The 21389-nt window shown below is 32.9% G+C and overlaps 3 protein-coding genes across 4 annotated transcripts; 2 read left to right on the forward strand and 1 right to left on the reverse strand.

Annotated features, from left to right (window-relative positions):
• Positions 214-4294, forward strand: LOC109714286 (protein FAR1-RELATED SEQUENCE 5-like). 2 transcript variants are annotated; one of them, XM_020238839.1, is made up of 3 exons: positions 214-433; positions 1634-3921; positions 4036-4294. In XM_020238839.1, exons 2-3 carry the CDS (start codon positions 1648-1650, stop codon positions 4108-4110), a joined length of 2349 nt encoding a protein of 782 aa, XP_020094428.1. In that variant the 5' UTR covers positions 214-433; positions 1634-1647; the 3' UTR covers positions 4111-4294. The 2 variants fall into 2 exon arrangements, with proteins under 2 accessions (XP_020094428.1, XP_020094427.1); XM_020238838.1 differs by lacking the exon at positions 214-433 and having other exon boundaries at positions 1605-3921.
• Positions 12033-12637, forward strand: LOC109714300 (glutathione S-transferase U17-like). The gene has a single exon (XM_020238871.1). The coding sequence runs from the start codon at positions 12157-12159 to the stop codon at positions 12454-12456; it is 300 nt and encodes a 99-aa protein (XP_020094460.1). The 5' UTR covers positions 12033-12156; the 3' UTR covers positions 12457-12637.
• LOC109714299 (glutathione S-transferase U17-like) lies at positions 17130-18895 on the reverse strand. The gene is made up of 2 exons (XM_020238870.1): positions 18516-18895; positions 17130-17741 (listed from the first exon to the last, which is right to left on the reverse strand). Exons 1-2 carry the CDS (start codon positions 18834-18836, stop codon positions 17367-17369), a joined length of 696 nt encoding a protein of 231 aa, XP_020094459.1. The 5' UTR covers positions 18837-18895; the 3' UTR covers positions 17130-17366.

The raw sequence follows: 21389 nt of genomic DNA on the forward strand, positions 1-21389 counted from the left end.
GGTGTGCTATTAATAGCACAGCCTGACTCGTGCTAGAGAGTTTTTTACCCTCGGATCTCTTTGAGATCCGTGCTGTGATCTAAAGGCAGATTAACGGAAAGGGTCCGTTAACTCATATTCTCTCTCTTCAAGCGTTCTCTTTCTCTCTCTTCGTACGATCTTTTCCATCTTTCCCCCTCTCTCTCTTCGTGTTCTCTCTCTCTCTCTCTCTCCCTCCCTCTCCCACACCCCTCACGAGCTGCACCCTTGCCTGCCCCTGCTGCCGCTCCTCCTCTCTCTCTCCATCTCCCACACCCCTCACGAGGCCGCACCCCCGCATGCCCTTGCTGCCGCTCTTCCTCTCTCTCTCCATCTCCCACACCCCTCACGAGGCCGCACCTCCCCCCCGCCTGACGCCTTGCGGCCGCTCCGCGTCGCCCCTCTCTCAAACGAGGTTTGAGACTCTCTTTTCTTCTTTTTTTTTTTGCAACCCAAAAATTAGATCTACAACTTCTTGCGTTATCACAGTTTTTTGATTTTTTTCGCAACCCAAAAATTAGATCTACAATTTCTTGCCTTATCTCAGTTTTTTGAAAAAAAATTGAATTAACAACCCTAGATCCGAAGGAACACCTTCGTAGTTAATTAATTATTATGAAAAAAAAGCTAGCTTTTTAACCAGTAGAGCAAGCAGAAAGCACTTTGTATCATAGTTTTTCGAAAAAAAAGTGACCCTCTTTTTTCCCTAATTTGTTCCTTTTTTCTTTGTTTTTGCAACCCAAAAATTATATCTACAATTTTATTACAGTTTTTCAAAAAAATCTGTTTGTAAACGAGATCTTTTAAAAAAACAAATTATGTTTGAAAATCTGTGAAAATTTTGTTTGAGACTCTCTTTTCTTCTATTTTTTTTGCAACCCAAAAATTAGATCTACAACTTCTTGCCTTATCTCAGTTTTCCGAAAAAAAATTGAATTAACAACCCTAGATCTGGATACTTCTTGCATTATCATAGTTTTTCGATAAAAATTTGACCCCTTTTTTTCCCTGAGCTAGATCTCGGTGTTCTGCTTCACTTTTACATGATTTTGAGGTTTTGTTGGTTTGAATAGGTTGATGAGAGAGGGTGGTTGCAAAATGTAGCTTTTTTTATCGTAATGTGTGTAGTTTTATGCTGGTATGAGAATTAATGGGAGTTTGTTATATGTTATTTTTTTGGTTTGCTCTTGCTTGCTGGATGCATATAAGGTTGAAGTAATGAAGCTCTGTTTGTTATATGTACTTTTACATGTTTTTTTGGTTTGCTCTTGTTCATTATATGTTGTTTTTTTTTTTTTTCAGATGTTGTATCAGACTTTGTTGAATTACAATTTCTTGGGTTATCACAGTTTTTCGAAAATAATCTGTTTGTAAACGAGATCATTCATGAAAAGAAATCTGTTTGAAAATCTGAAAAAATTTGTAAACAAGATCTATCTGATTTGTAAACGAGATCTTTTATCTAGTTGTAATTTATTTCTTCTTGATCACTGAATGCATTATTGATTCAATAGAACTAGTTTGTCCATATTGTTACTATAAACGAAGAAAATCTTTTTCTATTTTTCTATTGTTTGAGATCTGTTGAGAATATTAACTTTAGTTATTTTTGTAGGAGTTAGTTAAATCATGGAACATGGCTCTATAATTGATTCCTCAGTTTCAATGTGTAATCTTGATGTTAGAGATGAGGTAAATGAGGAAATTGAAGAAATAGTTGCTAATGATCAAATATCGAATATAAGCAAATATCCTGATGATGAGCTATATGTTGGTTTAGAGTTCACTTGTATAGAGGATGGAAAAAAGTTCTACAATGATTATGCTTTTAAAATGGGGTTCAGTATAAGAAAGCAAACCCATTATAAGGCAAGAAAACATGATGATGCTATCACATCTATGACCTATTGTTGCTCCAAAGCCGGTCGTTCTAAAACTGCATCTCAGGATAAAAGTGAACACCAAAAATCTCAAGATAGCCATACACCCAAAAAGGATTGTCCCAATAGACGAACCAATTGTAAGGCACATATTGTGCTGAAAGTAGATGATCGAGGAAAGTGGGTGATAACGGTGGTTGCTAACGAACATAATCATGAGTTGATAGCTAGTCCTTCTAAAACGCGTTTTTTTCGATCACATCGTAACATGACAACAGAGCAAAAAGATTTGATTCATATGTTAAATGAGCAAAATATCTCTGCTTCCCAAATTATGTCTTTTTTAGAAGCAAAAGAAGGAGGAAGACATAACATTCACTTCATTCGCAAGGATTTGAGTAATGAGGTTGTCGAAAAACATAGAAAACTCATTGGAATAGATGTGGCAAGTGCTCTAAACTACTTTCGTGAACTCCAAGGAAAAGACCCATTATTTTTTTATGCTGTTGATGTTGACGACCAACAAAGAGCACGAAATATATTTTGGGTAGATGGAAGATCTAGAATGGCATATGAGCACTTTGGCGATGTTATCACTTTCGACACAACTTACATGACGAACAAATACAGTATGCCATTTGCTCCCTTTATAGGGGTTAATCATCATTTTCAGTCCATTTTTTTTGGGTGTGCTCTCATTAGGGATGAGACTGCAGACACATTTTGTTGGTTATTTGAAACATGGATGAAAGCTATGTACGGTAAAAACCCAAAAGCTATTATCACCGACCAAGATCCTGCTATGAAGAAAGCTATTGAGATAGTCTTTCCAACTACTATTCATAGGTGTTGTCAATGGCATGTGATGAGAAAAGCAAAGGAACATTTTAATGTCCTATATAGCTCCAAAGATGGCTTTGAAAATGATTTAAAAGAATGCATAAATGGTAGCTTAACAGTGGATGAATTTGAGAATGCGTGGGCAACAATGATTGATAAGTATCAACTGCATGAAAATAACCACCTTCGATTGTTATGGAATATTCGGTATCAATGGATTCCTGTATATTTTCGTGATACTTTTTTTGCGAATATGTCCACTTCACAGCGTAGCGAAAGTATGAATGCTGTGGCAAAAATATGGTTAGATTCACATACATCAATATTCAAATTCGTCACTCAGTTTGAAAAAATGTCAAACAATCAATATGAGAGAGAGGATATGGAAGATTTCATGACAAATGACGGAGAGCCTTCTTTATGGTCAAATGATCCAATTGAGAAAAATGCACGCTCCATTTATACGAGGACAATTTTTTCAGAATTCAAGGTTCAACTAAGGGCTACAACAGGTTACAAGTTGGTTGAATTGGAAAAAGATAAGTTGTACAAGATCAGTTCGATTTCACAACCTTCTACTTCAAAACAACGAATGTGCACATATACTGTGACAGTTGTAAGGTCTGATGATATTGTATCTTGTACTTGTAAGTTGTTTGAATTTTATGGTCTCCTATGTGCTCATGCACTTAAAGTGATGCATCATATTGAAGTTTATAGCATTCCTTCTAGATATATTCTAAAAAGGTGGACTAAGAATGCCAAAAAAGGAACATCCACTAATTCTCTAGAAATGAGTGATGGGTCCTCATTTTGTAGGTCGCGGAGATTTGATTTGCTTACATTAGAGTCACAAAAATTTATCTTTGAAGGATCTAAAAGTCTTAAGGCATATGAAAATGCATGTCGGATAATTAAAGAAGGACTTGATGTGTTAACATCAATTAATAAGACAATAGAAATGGATGAAGGAACAAATAAGGAGCCTTCAAATGATCTACATAGGACTCTAATTTCACAATCAAGTCTTAACCAATACACCATTAAAGATCCTCCTCACTCGCAATGTAAAGGGCGAAGAAAACCACAAAGGATTAAGCCACCGGTTGAAAAGAAGGCAAGGATATCAAGAACTTGTAAGCAGTGTGGTAAAAAAGGAGACAACATTAGGACATGCAAAGAGGTAACAATTTTTTTTTTTAAAAGTTTCAATATCATAACAGTTTTTTTATTTACTTTTGTCAAAATTTTCTATCTTTCCTATTCACATGATATTAACAATTATAGTATTCTGCAGATTGTTGATAAAGCACTATCTATTGAAGAAAATTCTAGCGAGAGTTTACAAGCAACGGATGAAGAAGAGTCTTGAAAGCATGATGGAAGCTTATATGAGGAAGAGTATTCTGCAGTTTGTACATCATGTTGTTAGTGTTGTATTTTGTGACTTTTGTGAAGCATGTATGTTTTGTTTGTAGTGTTGTATGGATTATTTGAAGCATGTATGTTTTGTTTCAATCAGCTTGCTCCTTTTATGTACTGGACTGTTTTGGTATTATTGCCTATTTTACATCTAATTTTGGGAATGGGCAAATGGGTTATGTTTGTTGTGCATCAAAACTTTGGAATTGTCTTCATTTTGTATGTTCATATTTTATGAACTGAATTGGATCTCAATTTATGCATCAAAATGTGGAATTGGGTCTTCATTTTGTATGTTCAAATTTTGGTGAAATTGAATTGAAAAAAAGGGAATGGTCTAATGCTTTTATGTATGGATTATTTGAAGCATAAATATCTATTGACTTGAAAGTTAGTTTCCAGCATGCTCATTCTATTGTATTCTACATGCTCATTCAACATGCTCATTNATACAAGTGAACTCTAAACCAACATATAGCTCATCATCAGGATATTTGCTTATATTCGATATTTGATCATTAGCAACTATTTCTTCAATTTCCTCATTTACCTCATCTCTAACATCAAGATTACACATTGAAACTGAGGAATCAATTATAGAGCCATGTTCCATGATTTAACTAACTCCTACAAAAATAACTAAAGTTAATATTCTCAACAGATCTCAAACAATAGAAAAATAGAAAAAGATTTTCTTCGTTTATAGTAACAATATGGACAAACTAATTCTATTGAATCAATAATGCATTCAGTGATCGAGAAGAAATAAATTACAACTAGATAAAAGATCTCGTTTACAAATCAGATAGATCTTGTTTACAAATTTTTTTCAGATTTTCAAACAGATTCTTTTCATGAATGATCTCGTTTACAAACAGATTATTTTCGAAAAACTGTGATAACCCAAGAAATTGTAATTCAACAAAGTCTGATACAACATCTGAAAAAAAAAAAAACAACATATAACGAACAAGAGCAAACCAAAAAAACATGTAAAAGTACATATAACAAACAGAGCTTCATTACTTCAATCTTATATGCATCCAGCAAGCAAGAGCAAACCAAAAAAACAACATATAACAAACTCCTATTAATTCTCATACCAGCATAAAACTACACACATTACGATAAAAAAAACTACATTTCGCAACCACCCTCTCTCATCAACCTATTCAAACCAACGAAACCTCAAAATCATGTAAAAGTAAAGCAGAACACCGAGATCTAGCTCAGGGAAAAAAAGGGGTCAAATTTTTATCGAAAAACGATGATAATGCAAGAAGTCTCCAGATCTAGGGTTGTTAATTCAATTTTTTTTTGGAAACTGAGATAAGGCAAGAAATTGTAGATCTAATTTTTGGGTTGCAAAAAAAAATAGAAGAAAAGAGAGTCTCAAACAGAATTTTCACAGATTTTCAAACAGAAATTTTTTTTTTTTTGAAAGATCTCGTTTACAAACAGATTTTTTTGAAAAACTGTAATAAAATTGTAGATATAATTTTTGGGTTGCAAAAACAAAAAAAAAAAGAACAAATTAGGGAAAAAAGAGGGTCACTTTTTTTTCGAAAAACTGTGATACAAAGTGCTTTCTGCTTACTCTACTGGTTAAAAAGCTAGCTTTTTTTTCATAATAATTAATTAACTACGAAGGTGTTCCTTCAGATCTAGGGTTGTTAATTCAATTTTTTTTCGAAAAACTGAGATAAGGCAAGAAATTGTAGATCTAATTTTTGGGTTGCAAAAAAAATCAAAAAACTATGATAACGCAAGAAGTTGTAGATCTAATTTTTGGGTTGCAAAAAAAAAAAGAAGAAAAGAGAGTCTCAAACCTCGTTTGAGAGAGGGGCGACGCGGAGCGGCCGTAGGGCGTCAGGCGGGGGGGAGGTGCGGCCTCGTGAGGGGTGTGGGAGATGGAGAGAGAGAGGAGGAGCGGCAGCAGGGGCATGCGGGGGTGCGGCCTCGTGAGGGGTGTGGGAGATGGAGAGAGAGAAGGAGCGGCAGCAGGGGCAGGCAAGGGTGCATCTCGTGAGGGGTGTGGGAGAGGGAGGGAGAGAGGAGCGGCAGCAGGGGCAGGCTAGGGTGCTGCCTCGTGAGGGGTGTGGGAGGGAGGGAGAGAAAGAGAGAGAACACGAAGAGAGAGAGGGGGAAAGATGGAAAAGATCGCACGAAGAGAGAGAGAGAGAGAGAACGCTTGAAGAGAGAGAATATGAGTTAACGGACCCTTTCGTTAATCTGCCTTTAGATCACAGCACGGATCTCAAAGAGATCTGAGGGTAAAAAACTCTCTAGCACGAGTCAGGCTGTGCTATTAATAGCACACCAGCCTGACTCTATATATATATATATATATATATATTGAGAGAGATAGATAGCACGCTACCCACTTCGTTTATTTCATTTATAAATAAATTTAGCTAGAAATGTGAATCAACTAGGATTCGAACTTGGGTCTCGGGTACCAACCACCAAACCCTTTGCCACTTGCTCTAGGGACGGTCGATCAAAATCTATAATTTTAATAGCCGATATGGTGCGTTTGCTCGTTTAACGGTATAGAAGAGTTCAAATCAACTAAATTTTTGTTAAAAAATTTTTTAAACTATTTAAAATAAGATCTAGAGTCTAGATCTCAAATACAAAAATTGTATCATCACTTTTTGAAAGATATTCATTTCCAGCCATTCATTTTTCTGTTCACTTGATGGATAAGAGAACAATATCGAAAATGTGTGAAATTTGATTTTCAGATAGTTTAAATAGTTTAGATGATGTTTAACGGTGCCGATCATCAATTTGGAAGCTCTATCATCGAAAACAAATCGGTAGTAAACCGAGCCGTTTACTACCGATAGTATTCTAGCAAAACTCTGTATAATACCGGAGTCCCGGTATTATAGATAGTATAGGAAACTAGTGCTACCAAGTTTTCCGCCGTTAAATCTACCATTTTGATCATTTTCACCCGTTAGATCATTCTATTCAACCAACCACCCACTCAACCCTAAGGGGCCCACATCATCCTAACCGCACATCTCTTAATCCAATAGCCAAAAACTTGGTAGCACCAATGACTTGGTACTATTAATAGTATATTAGCTTAGTTATATATATATAATATATCTGAACTATGAACTTGGCTACCCGACATTTCAAAAGTTTGATTTTACTATTCAATTTTTTAGTTTATTTGATTTTAAAGTCAGTTAATGGGCCTTTGGCTTTAAAATTTGAATGCGTTGTTTATTTTTATAGATTTAGTTAGTATACTTTGTACAATTCTCACAGTTATAAATTTGTTAAATAAGTAATTAGCTTAACATTTGAAACTAAAATATCGTTGACTAATTTAAATCAAATAAATAAAAAGATTGGATAATAAAATCAAAAGTTTGAAAAGTTAAGCAGTTGATCCAAAATAATAAAATCAAAAATGATTTTTTCTTTTGTTTCGACCTTTTATTTTTTTTGTGATATAAGGTTTTTTGTGTAATTTTTTTTTCCTCCTTCATCTTTTTAAATTAATTTTTTTGATGATAACAAAAGGGAGAGAAGAAAAGGTTACCTCAAAATTATTTTAAAAGTTTCTTTTATCTCAATTGAAAGATTTTTTTTCGTGCTTATTTTGAGGGGGAGTTTATATGTTTCTTTATTATCTTTTCAAATTGTTTGTCATCATCAAAAAAGGGGAGATTGTTGGATTTTATCAAATAATAAATTTTAATGATAATAAACAAATTTTGGATTTAATTTGTTATTTAGCAATTTCACGTTGTAATTGAATTTAAAGTGGCTCAAGCTAAATCGGATTTGATCAAAGCTAACCATTCAATCAATTTGTTCAAATTAGCCGGGACAAGATCAAATTGTATCAAATTGGATGCAAGTGCCAGAACAATAATTTGGAGGGTTTCTTTACAATTTATCAGATATGAGCCGGTCAACCTAGTCAAGTTAACCAATTCACCTTTTAGGTTTGATTTGAGTTTAATGTCAAATTAGCCATTATTTTAATATGGTATGAAAGAGATTTTATGTATGGTATAAATTCAAAAATGATTTTATTATGGCATAAATTTGAAAATATGAAATATGATATAAATGAATTTTATAAGTATGGTATTATTTCAAAAGCTTGTACAAATGTGGAATGAATTCAAAATGTTTTTCATTTATAGTATTAATTTAAAAGGATTTTATGAATTTAGTATAATTTCAAATGAGCTTTTCAATATAGTAATATTTCAAATATGTTTGCAAATGTGATATGAATTCAAATTTATTTTGAAATTAATTCAAATGTATTTGCAAATATGGTTAAAATTCAAATTGAAATCAATTATGATTTAATTATACCTTTGTTCCATTTTTGAAATGATAGTTAGTGTATTTAAAGGGGGGTTTGGATGTTATTTAGGATAAAACTTCAGAAAAATTCTCTAAGTTCTAATCATTCATTGATTTGTAATTGTGAGCTTCTTGAGATGTTGTAAAAGAAGTCTTGTATGATTGTAAGCGGCTTTAGTCTTGCCCTATTTAAAAGGCCAAGTGATAGTGAAATCGGTACCTCGAGGAGAAGAAGAACCGGACTGGAGTAGGCAGAAAGGCCGAATCAGGATAAATCATCTATGTTATCTGAGTTTGATTTTCTTCTTTTATTTGATTGTCCAATTTTTATCTTAATTTAATTTTACTTGAGTTTTTAGTTGTCAACTAATTCTCCTTCAAAGGGGTTAGGTTAGTTCTGTATGCCTCTACCTAAAAACAAAAAAAAAAGAAAAAGAAAAAAGAAAAAAAGATAAGCATATCCTTATATGATTTAACTAGCTAGCCAATAATGTTAAATAAATTGGTGTCAATGCCAAATAGGCTCTTAAACCTAGCTTAGAAGTGTGTTATCAAAAGCATCCACTTTCATAATTTTATTGCACTAGAGGGAAAAATTTTACAAAAAACTCGAATTTTTGGGGCCTTCAAAATATAAAACCAATGTCTTTAACCACAGCAATACTGAACTAAGCCTCATTAGATGCTGGCTTCAAGTAGAGCTTTTAGTTTGGGCTTTTATTTTGTAAGTAAAACCAACAAATAATGTCAAAAACAATAAAAAACTGATTTCAGATCAACCGTATCTAGCACAATTGGCTATGGACTTAATAGTTGGTACCCAACATTCAGAGTTTGAATTTTACTTGCTTCTTCTAGCTGAGTTTATTTCAAAAAATTAAAAGAAGTGGATAATTTATTACCTTTCTCTCTCAAAACAAAAAAAGGAAAATGATATTTGAGCCAAGCTATTCCAACATTTATACATTTTTTACGAAGTTAACGGGTAGAAGCATCAAAAATCTGTTTTTGATCAAATATTATTTTAAAGTTTTATTTATCAAACATGTTTTTGATTTTGAATCAAAATATTTTGAAACTAAAATCATTTGATTTCTATAGAAAGTCAAAACAGACTTTCACACTCCAAAGTTCAGCTAATGTTTGTGATTGCTTTTAAACCCCAACTACAATTTGTAATAATAATTGGATTATATTTTTCCTGCTCGGTGCGGTTTAAACTTATTTGACCTCAATTTTGGACCTTCACGACTTCAACCGAAGTCGAAAATTCACAACCTTTTTAGTCTAATATACCTAACGAGATCGAATTTCGCTTTGGCATTTCTAGGGGATGCCAGATTGGGGTAAAGGGGGCGCGAGAGTCGAGGGGACGTCGGGTTAGAGGGAGCAGAAGTCGAGCGGACGTCTCGATTAGAGAGAGAAAAAAAAATTAAGAGTACATTACAAAAAAATATACAAAAAAAATTAAAATAAATATAAATTTCAAAAAAAAGTGGCTTTGCCACAACAGCATTAAGTTATGGGGATTAATAGAGTTTATATATATATATATATATATATATGCCATAGCTACTATACTATTATAAGTATTGGAACCCTCGTACTCATAAGTTGTTTTCAATAATGGAGCTTCCGAATCGACGATCCACTTCGTTAAATATGATATAGAGTATTTGAAACTTCTAGAAAATAAATTTCGTAAATTTTCGAAATCATAATAAAGTCCATCAAGTGAGCATAAAATGAACGGTCAAAATCGAACAACGTCCTAAAAAAGGATGATCGGATCCTTCAATTCAAGATCGGAGTTATTGATCTTTATCTATGTAGTGAATAGAATTTTCTATCAAAAATTCAACAAATTCCGGTTTTTTTACACCGCTAAACTAGTAAGGATCCCATACCGGCCGTTAAAAATTGTCAAATTTATGACCTCTTGATCGTAAGGTAAATGATGTCGAAAATTTATAAAATTTGATTTCTAAAAGTTTTAAATACTGTAAAAAACGTTTAACGGTGTGGATCATCGATTTGGAAGCTCTATCATAGAAAACAACTTATGAGTACGAGGACGATCGTACTCATAATAGTATAGTAGCCGGACCCTAAATATATATATGTAGTGTAGAGCTACTATGCTATCGAAAGTATAGAAAATCTGATACTTCTAACTTTTTGATTATTGGATAAAAAATTATATGATTGGAATGATTGCGGTCTCCTAGAGTTGAGTAGTACCCTTAGAGTTGAGTGGTCCCCACAGAGTAATAGTATTAATCTAAAGATTAGAAATGATCAAAAAGGTTGATCTAAGTGCCAAAAAATCAAAAGTACTAGATCTTCTATGCTTCCGATAGCATAGTAACTCTACTCTATATATATATATATATATATATATATATATATAGTAGAGTAGATTATACTATTCAACCAACCACCCACTCAACCCTAGGGGGCCCATATCATCCTAACCGCACATCACTTAATCCAATGGCCAAAAACTTGGTAGCACCAATGACTTGGTGCTATTAATAGCATAGTAGCCTAGTTTTATATATATATATACATTACAATTCTAAAGCCCAAAGGTAACGTAATACCAAAAAAACCACATACGCTAAAAACGCTAGGGATATTCATAATGGAGACAAAGTTACTGGGTTCACCATTAAGCCCCTCTGCACACAGGGTGGAAATTGCACTGAAGCTAAAGGGGGTGGTGTATGAATCCACAGAGGAAGTGAGGGAAAAAAAGAGTGAGCTGCTACTCAATTCGAATCCTGTGTAAAAGATGATCCCCGTTCTCATCCACAAGTCCCGGCCCATTTGCGAGTCCATGATGATCGTCGAGTATATCAATGAATTTTGGGCCGTCAATGGGCCGGTTGTCCTCCCATCGGATCCGTATGATCGGGCGTAAGCTCGCTTTTGGGCCAAATATGTCGACAACAAGGTTTGTGCCAGTAGGAATTTTTTCGGAGTGAATTTGTTTTATTGTCGTTATCGTTCCTAGTTTGCAATGCAACTCTGCCATACTCCGAAGGATTACTCTTATACTTTATTTAGGCCAATAGGCCTCTTTGGTGGCCCAAAATTCAATGGACTTTATTTGAAAGCTTGTGCATCAATTATCAGATGTGAGTTTAACTGCACAACTGTACATAAAAAACTCATGACATGTAGTAGCTATTTGTTTAGGTGATAATGAGAGCGGTGTTATCCACTAAACACACACATCTGCACACGGCACAAGCCAAGTTGCGTGCGATTTTAGCTACCTGATTCGGTTTACCTATACTTAAATTTTGTTTTTAATTTTTTTCATGCTTGAACTTTTTATTTCTATAGTATTTTGTCATTGATTCTTGCATGCACTTTTCAAAAAAGTTGTTTAAACGTCTTCAAATTAAAATATTTAATAAAAATTATTTCTACTAAGGAAAATACACAGATTTCCAAAAGAGGTCTATATGAACCATAAACACTTCATAATGCATGTTTTTTTCTATTGGATGCTAATAAGAAAGTCTCTAGGCAGATTTAACTTTTACTATGTGAACTAATTGTGATTTTCTTGTCCCAGATCCCTACTCCACTCCGAATCGTTATCGGATTACTTCCGGGGAGCAAGGAAGATGCAATACAAGAAATGAAAACCACACTACAGCAGCTGGAAAGTGCTTTAGCGAAATGCAGCAAAGGAAAAGCCTTCTTTGGCGGAGATACAATAGGCTATTTGGACATCGCCTTAGGGTGCTTCTTGAGCTGGTTCAAAGCAGTGGAGCTGATGAACGCTGATGTAAACATCCTCGACGAGGTGAAGACGCCTCTCTTGGCCGAATGGGGGAACCGCTTCTGCTCCGATGATGAAGTGAAGGAGGTGATGCCCGAACCCGACGCGCTCGTCGAGCATGCCAAAAAAAATATTTTTCAAGCCAAGGAGAATTAATGCTGCTGCTACTTATTGAAGCAATCTATATGATGTTATGCCGAAGATTATATAATAATGGTTGGTGATTGCCATAGGAATTTAGATAAGGAATAAATTTGGGGAATAAGTAAATGGATAGGGAAATGCTTGGCTTTTGTAACGTGATGAATTAAGCTACTTGGATTAGAATTTATACTTAGTAGTTTGTGTATTAATTGTTCCCTTACTTTGTGTGTGCTTTGCAAAAACAGGTTTTAAGGCCTTCCTTGAAAGAACAATGATACCAATTGCAACTGCTATAAATAGAAGTCCTAAACTAGACAAATATAGAAGATAAAATAATTTATGCAAGAACCCCCAACATTTACTTCCGCTTTATTTAAATGTATAAATATCTTATTTAATACATTTTCTTAATTTATTCGAATTATTTGTGCATTTGATTGATTCGGAGTGTGATTCAATGTTTATATATAATGAAATATTTTATTCAAATTTCAAATTATTTTTTAAAAAAGTTACCTTATAAATAAAATATGCTATTCTATCAATCATAAATAACAATTTTTTTGCAAAAATCAAATTTCTTATTTATAATTATATTAAAAAATTTTCAAACAGAATAAGTTATCTTTAGAAAACTTCTTCCGACATCCAAACAGGATTTTCACTGAGTATTTTTCAAATAAATTTACGGCCGCAAAATATTAATCCAATACCAAATGCGTCCATGTGTGCCTCACAAATCCCTTCACATTCATGAACATCAACAAATTTGTATTATATACACAAGTCACATAAACTAAAAAATAAGTAAATAAATAAATAAATAAGACCCATTAATTCTATTCCTCAAGCAGGGAATTGATTTTAGTCCTTGACCAACCTGAAAACACAATTGAAGGCAACATTCAAACCTCCTAACTATCCGGAGAGGTACCTATTATTTAGTTACAAGGTCACTTTCACTAATATATAATAGGGGCAATTGCTTATATATTCCTGAAAAGTTTCCGATTTTTCGATTACCCCTCTTAAAAGGCTAATATTAAAAAAATCCCTCCTACGTTCCAACCTATTTCTAATATACCCTTAGGGTGCGTTTGGTTCGCATTATGAAAGATTACTAGGAATAAAAGATATCCGAGAATCTTATTCCTATTCATCCTATTACTAAGAATGTGGAATTCCTATGTTTGGTTCGCACGATAATATTAATTAGCCATATTATTTAATATTACAAAAAATATACAATTAATTAATTTATTTAATTAATTAATTTTAGATAATGTTACCAAAAGTTTCAACATCTTTTTAGAAAAAAGGGAGAGAGAGTATAAGTTAGAGAGAGAGAACATAATTAAAAAAATAGAAAGAAAAATATAGTCAAAATTAGAGGGAGTGAGAGAGTTGAAATTTTAGAAAGAGAGAGAGAGAGAGAAAGCTTAGTTTAGAGAGAGAAAAAAAAAGGTTGAATTTTAGAGAGAAAAATAAGTTTAGAGAGAGATATAAGGTTAGAGTGTAAAGACAAATAATATCAATTAGCTGGCGGGTAGGAAGAAAGAAAGAGATTAGACATATTATGATTACCCCAATCCATTAATATAAGGATACCCACCCTCCCTCAAGGGAATGAGATTAGTACTTTGGGGTGAATCTTATTCCCAAGTGAATCCAATATTACCAACTAGAATACTTAGTGCGTTCAGCCAAACACCGTCATATTTTTTTATTCCTATTGGATTATTAGGAATCTTTAAAAGATAGCTCGAACCAAACGCACCCTTAGAGTTAAAATCTATTAAGTAACTCTGTTATCTCTATAAAATTATGATTTTACCCTTTCAAATATACCCTTCCACCATCACTGTTTTTCTTATTTGCCTTAAAGTCAAGGACACAAAAAATGTTTTGACTTTTTATCTTTTCCAATAAACCTCTCTACCGTCACCAACCTTTCTTATTTGCCTTTAAGTTAAGGGCAAAATTAGTATTTTAATTTTTTTTAACTGTGGTAGATATTTAACTCACGTTTAGCTCATGTTAACTTAACAGGAGATAATTGCGGGAGTATTTTGCAATAACAGTAGAACATATTAGGAGTATTTTAGAAAGAAAAAAAAAAGTAGGGATAAATCGGATATTTTTAAACGTATAAGGGGTATATAGGCAATTATCCCTATATAATATATAATCTATTCTTCTATTCTTTCTACTACATTAAAGGAGGGTTTGGGAGAACCAAAGGTTGACACGTGTCCCCCCCCAAAACCCTCCTTTATTCTCTCTCTCCCCTCTCTCTCTCTCTCTCTCTCTCTCTCTATATATATATATATAATATAAAATTTAAAATTTTGATATCAAAATTTTAAATTTTGATACTTTCAAATTTTAAATTTTTAAATTTTATATTTTTAAATTCTAAATTTTAATTTTAACTTATAATATTTATTTTCAAATTTTAAACTTCAAAATTTAAAATTTTAAATCTCTAAACTCTATGAAATTAATTAATTAATTTTATTAATAATACGCGTAATAAATCACGTAATAAAATCTAACCTAATAGATGCAATTTAAATCACGTAAAATATCGCTGTATAAAAAAATACATAATTTAAATTTCAGGAGTAAAATTTAAAAATATAATGTATATATGTGTGTATATATGCACGTGCGTGTGTATATATGTGTGTATATATAATTATTTTTTATTAAACAATTTCTTCTACAATTTTATTTTTCTTCTATTTATTGAAAATTATTTTGATAGATTTATTTCAAATTCTTTTCATATAAATCTTTATAAAATAAATTATTGTATAAATTTACTTTGCCCATATACTAATTTTAATAAATTTTATTTAAATAGATTTAACTATTAAATTATTTTTATATAACTTTTATTTAATTAATAATTAGAGTTATAAAACTATAGTAAAAATATTAAAAAAATAAAATTTATTATAAAAACAATTTTATATCCGCAGCATCACGCGGGTATTTCACTAGTATATAATAATAAGAAGCATTAAAGGGGCAAAATGTAATAATATTTAATGATTTAAAATCAGGTCGAACCAGTTAATTCAACAGGTCCGATCATGACTTAATGTACAAAGCAGCATGATTTAAACCCTTTGAACCGAGCAAGTCAAAAGATGAGTTTGAGTCATTCGAACCTGCCGTTCAACCATTGTACAAGGTTTGTGGTCTGGAAAGGGGCCTTGTTTGCTATTATAATTATAAATTATTTTTATACTTTTACTAGTAAAAATTCTAGGTGAATGGATGCATGTACCAGCAGGTAGATTTTTTGGAGTGAAATTATTTTAGTTTTGTCATCATTCGCTAGTTTGCAATGCAACTCTATCATGCAACTCCAATCTGCCGTTGTGATGGTGGCTGAAATTCTTTTGAAGTTGCTATCATTATCGCCGCCGTCGAAACAAAAAGAAGAGTCCGCGAGGCCTCCGCACATAATATTGTTGTTGTCAGAAAACGAGGAGCGGATTACGAAACTCTTTGTAGTCAAATTTTAGTTTCATTGTTTTGGTAGATGGGAGAGAGGGGGGACCCATGCCTTTCCTCTCTGTCCCTTCTAAAAATCTCTTTTATTTTGAATTCAATGGTCCAATTTGTAATAATTTTAGGCCCTTTTCATTTTGAGAAATAATTTTAAAAAATTCAAAAAATAAGACAATGATATAGGTTTTTTTTTTTTTTTTCAATAGTTGGTCATTTATAGGGATGCAAACGGATCCGGATTGGTGGAGCTCCCGCTCCGATCCGCCCCGACGGGGCAGTAAATGGGAGAAAATAAACGGATTCGGGGCAGAGTAAGTTTTACGATCCGAGACGGATTCGGGGCAGGAAACGGGAAAAATTTTGACCCGCCCCGAATCCGCCCCGCCATGATCTGCCCCGAATCCGCCCAGAATATCATTTGTATTTTTAAAAAATATTTCTAAAAAATAATATATTTACAAAAAAAGTTCAAAATACAAATAAGTTATTACTCTCATTTCTAATGTATTTAAAACATTTGAATTTTGTTTTGCATTGTGATTCATATTTTTAATTTTTACTATTAATATTGTTAAATTATATATATAATATTATTAAAAATTATTAATTTATATTTTACAAAATATTAATAATATTATAATTTTATAAAAAATATTAGTTGGCGGGGCGGATTCACGGCGCCGGCAGAAGGCGGGTTACGAGGTGGGACGGATTATGAAATGTATTTTTTAACCCGTCACGAATTCAGGGCGGGAGGCGGGACGGATTTTTGCTAGTCGGGGCGGGAGGCGGGGCGGGTCTCCCGCCCCCAGATCCGCCTCGTTTGTATCCCTAGTCATTTAAGGCGCGTATCAATTAACACCAATTTATTTTATTTTCTTCCTCTTTTATTTTTTTATTATTTTCTTTTATCCAAATAACTTATGTCATAATTAGATGTCAAGCTAATTAACATTATTTCTTTTTTCTCCTCACGTGTTAATGCAAACAAAAAAAACAAAAGAAAAGGAAAAAGAATCTTCCTACTAACTTTTTCTTCTTTTTTTCACCTCTTCTTTACTCTCGAGCTACATAAAGTGTCAAACAAACCACTTATTCTTATTCTAAAGATAAAAATAAATAAAAATATTTATTAAAGTCCTATGTTGCAATAATTCATTACTATATAAAAAAAAAAAATCACGGAAATACATGTCAAAAGATTAGAAGATTACACAAACGCATGCTGCCACAATTAACACACATGCCCTGGAATCAATTAATAATCCATCTTTATTACAACGAAACGTGATAATCGAACTCACTAAAAGAGTTTATTCAATTTCCCAAACTACGTACGTAACACTCTCCCGTATCTCCACCACTTCCACTCCAACTACGTACCAAACATTGAATGCAAATCAGTTGGCCGCAGCAGCAGTCATCCTGGCTTGAGCTGCTTTTGCAAACTCCATCAGCTTCTTGGCTTCTGGCATCAGCTTCTTCACCTCCGCTGCGGCACGAAAGCGCTCCGCCCACCCCGCCAAGAGCGGAAACTTCGCATTGTTGAAGAGTTTGACGCTGAACATTATGTCTACCACCTCGATCCAGCCCAAGAAACACCCGAGAACGATGTCGAGGTAGCCCACGTTGTCGCCGCCAAAAAAGCGCTTCCCTTTGAAGCTCTTCTCGTAAGCTTCCTCCAAAAGCTCGAGTCCTGAAAAGGCTTGTTCTGCTGCAGCAGCTCTCTCCTCGTCTGTTTTACCTCTTAAGATCCCAATTGAACTTGGGCCCCACTGCACGTATTTAAAGCACGGAATGGAAATGATCAGTATGTCCATACACATCTTACAAATTTTAAATTAATATAATACTGTAACGCCCCAATAGTCTCATATCGGATGAGAAAATGATTCTAATTAGCTATTAATAAAAATTGTACTTACACATTTTAGGCCAATGGTTTGAACCCAACGAATTATTATTGCTAGCGGGTCGGATCGTTACAAATACGATAATGTGAAGGATTTCAATAGGACGATTGATACAAATCATTAAAAAAATAAAAAACTAACAACTATTAAAAACTAACACATCAGTGCAAAGTAGCAACAAATTACTGTAACTATTTCTGCTTAAGAGTAATCAGAATAGTTGATGATGATAGAAAAATACATTTGAAAGAGCAAATAGTAATTTCACAAAAATAACAATTGTTATTAACAGTTCCCTAACAGAATTTAACTCTATAAATATATTTGAAAAGACTTAGAATGTTAAAAAAATAAATTTTTATATTAGTCTTTTAAGAAGAATAAATAAAAACTTCTGAAACTTCTCAGAAATATATAAGTAAAACCGAGACACATGAGCGTAAGTAAAATATTGTAAAACATGGAAGTGTAAATGGGAGAAACAACTACAAATTCCTCTTGAGTTCTAGAATTTACAACATTACTTAAAAGGAACTTTTATGGAAACAAACAGTCTCTTATTAAACTCTAGTGTTAGCATACCTATTTCTTAAAAAAAATAATAATACTCTTATTTTTGTAATTAATTATGTGTACCTTATCATCAATGTAACTGGCCCAAAAGCAGGCAATCGCCCGCTCGTAGGGATCAGAGGGGAGAATAGCAGGTCCACCAGCACCCCAAACTTCGTCGATGTATTGGAGGATGATCGCGGACTCCCAAATGGGCTGTTCCTTGTGGATCAAAACTGGCACCTTCTTGTTCACTGGGTTGGATCTGAGGAGGAGCTCACTCTTATTTTCCCAAAGTTGTTGCTCCGAATACTCGTAGCTCACCCCCTTGAGTTCTAGAGCAATTTGTACTCTAAGTACGTAGGGGCTCGGCCATGCTCCAAGGAGCTTCACTTCCTTTGCCATTTTTCTACAAAATGATTCCAAAAAGTTAGGGAAAAGATGGTTTTCTTAGAAGTGCTAAATTTGGATGTGGCTTTGATCGATGTGTACAAGAGCGTAAGGGGTATTTATAATGCGGAAAGAGGGAATATGCGAGAATTTTCTATTAAAAAGTTATAGCTTGGTGAGGTTGTCATGAATATCATATCTATAGGTGATTGTACGTGGTCAAAGTTTAATAAAGCATTCTAGGTTGGAGGAATTCTACGCTATCACACTTGCATCACGTCATCAATAACAAACTGATCATATTTCTTCTTTTCAAACAAAAATATAATAAAATTATTTTTTATAATCATGATGGGATATATATCTCTAAAAAAAAATTTTGATTGGTTTGTTACGCCAGGTCAACAATATATCCGTTGCATTCTAAAATTTTTCTCTGGGTTGAGACTGGTGACTTAAAAAGATCAGTATTCTGCTCTGTGATGAGAGGTAAGGTTGAATCTAGTTATATTTGAAATAGCACGAGATCAAATTGGGACGAATCAAAGTAGTGTGAGGCAAATTGGCCCGAATCATAATCGAAATTTCATGGGTTCTGTGTTTGTACGTTTTAAATTAATTGATTGCACATTTCTAAAGGCTCGAATTTTTAAGATTGATAGTTAACGTTAACGATCCAATAGAGACTACAAGTTTTAGCCTAATTATTCTAAAGAAAAATTATAACAAGCTTTCGAAGAAATCGGCTAGTTAATTAGCTGCTAGTATGATTTCGTAATAATAGATCGAAAGTTCAAATTTTACGAATTTGGGTCTACAACATACCTGATTGACTTATCTATGTACTTATTGAGCAAACCCAAAACAGTATTAAGGGTGCATTTGGTTCGCGCTATCTTTTAAAGATTCCTAATAATCTAATGTGAATAAAAAAATATGACGGTATTTGGCTAAACGCACTAAGTAATCTAGTTGGTAATATTAGATTCACTTGGGAATAAGATTCACCCCAAAATACTAATCTCATTCCCTTGAAAGGGAAGGTGGGTATCCTCATATTAATGGATTGGGGTAATCATAATACGTCTAATCTCTTTCTTTCTTCCTACCCGCCGGCTAATTGATATTATTTTTCTTTACACTCTAACCTTATATCTCTCTCTAAACTTATTTTTCTATCTAAAATTCAACTTTTTTTCTCTCTCTAAACTAAGCTTCTCTCTCTCTCTCATTCTAAAATTTCAACTCTCTCACTCCCTCTAATTTCAACTATATTTTTCTTTCTATTTTTTTAATTATGCTCTCTCTCTCTAACTTATACTCTCTCTCCCTTTTTTCTAAAAAGATGTTGAAACTTTTGGTACCATTATCTAAAATTAATTAATTAAATAAATAAATTAATTGTATATTTTTTATAATATTAAATAACATGGCTAATTAATATTACCGTGCGAACCAAACACAGAAATTTCACATTCTTAGTAATAGAATGAATAGGAATAAGATTCTCGGATATCTTTTATTCCTAATAATCTTTCATAATGCGAACCAAACGCACCCTAAAGGTAAAGTGATAGATAGAAAAGCCATTTACCTCATATGAGTCTCATTTTAATCATAATAACTAATTAACTAAAACTAAAACTATATTATACCTTTTTGTGAATCTTTTTTTCCTTTGTGCAAATTAATATGATTTTTTTTATTTATTATTTGTACTGGTTGCAATTAATTAATTTTAATTTGGTATACATTTTGTAATGTTTTCAAACAAAATAATGTTTAAGTCAATTAAAAATGTATATATAATAGATAATAGGCAAAATGAAAATTTTATTTAATTTTTTAATAAATTATTAGTAATTTGGGCACTTATGATAGTTTCTCTAAATTAGACTGATATTTTGAATATTGACAATTTTAATTGAGTATCTATGTAATTCAAGGTCAGAAAAAGAATATGTACATATGAAATTAACTCTACAAATTAATAAATCAAAGTTATTTTCTTGGGTTTTAAGAAACAAAATCCAAAGAATCTTGAACAGCAAAATTTGATCTTGCACAACAAGCTAAGAATCTCTCGCTAAAAAATTGCTTACCTCTCATCAACCTCAAAATTTTGTGCTTCAATGATTAAAAAACTTAAACAGCGTGACTTTCAAAGCTCATTACACGTAAATTAAATGCATGAGTTAATGTTGGATAAACAATTTGCTTCATTTCGTCATTGCATGTGTATGCAAATTTGAACGTAGTCAATGGGGACTAATTTTTTATTCTCAAATTTTTTTCTTGGACAAGAAGAAGAGTGACAGAATTGAGAGAAAGAGCATATTCGCAACTGTTACCGACCGTCTCTAGTGCAAGTAAAAAAAGACTTGGTGGTTGATATTCGAGATCCTAAGTTCGAATACTAATTTATTCGTATTTCCAGCTAAGTTTACTTTTAAAGAAAATAAACAAAACGAGTGGCATGCTATTTTTCTCTCTAAAAAATATATATATATATATATTTGCAACTGTTGCATGTGTTACGCTTTTAACGTCACCGCCACTGTCGTTGCC

Source organism: Ananas comosus, linkage group 8 (genome assembly GCF_001540865.1).
Source record: "Ananas comosus cultivar F153 linkage group 8, ASM154086v1, whole genome shotgun sequence".
Taxonomy (NCBI): domain Eukaryota; kingdom Viridiplantae; phylum Streptophyta; class Magnoliopsida; order Poales; family Bromeliaceae; genus Ananas; species Ananas comosus.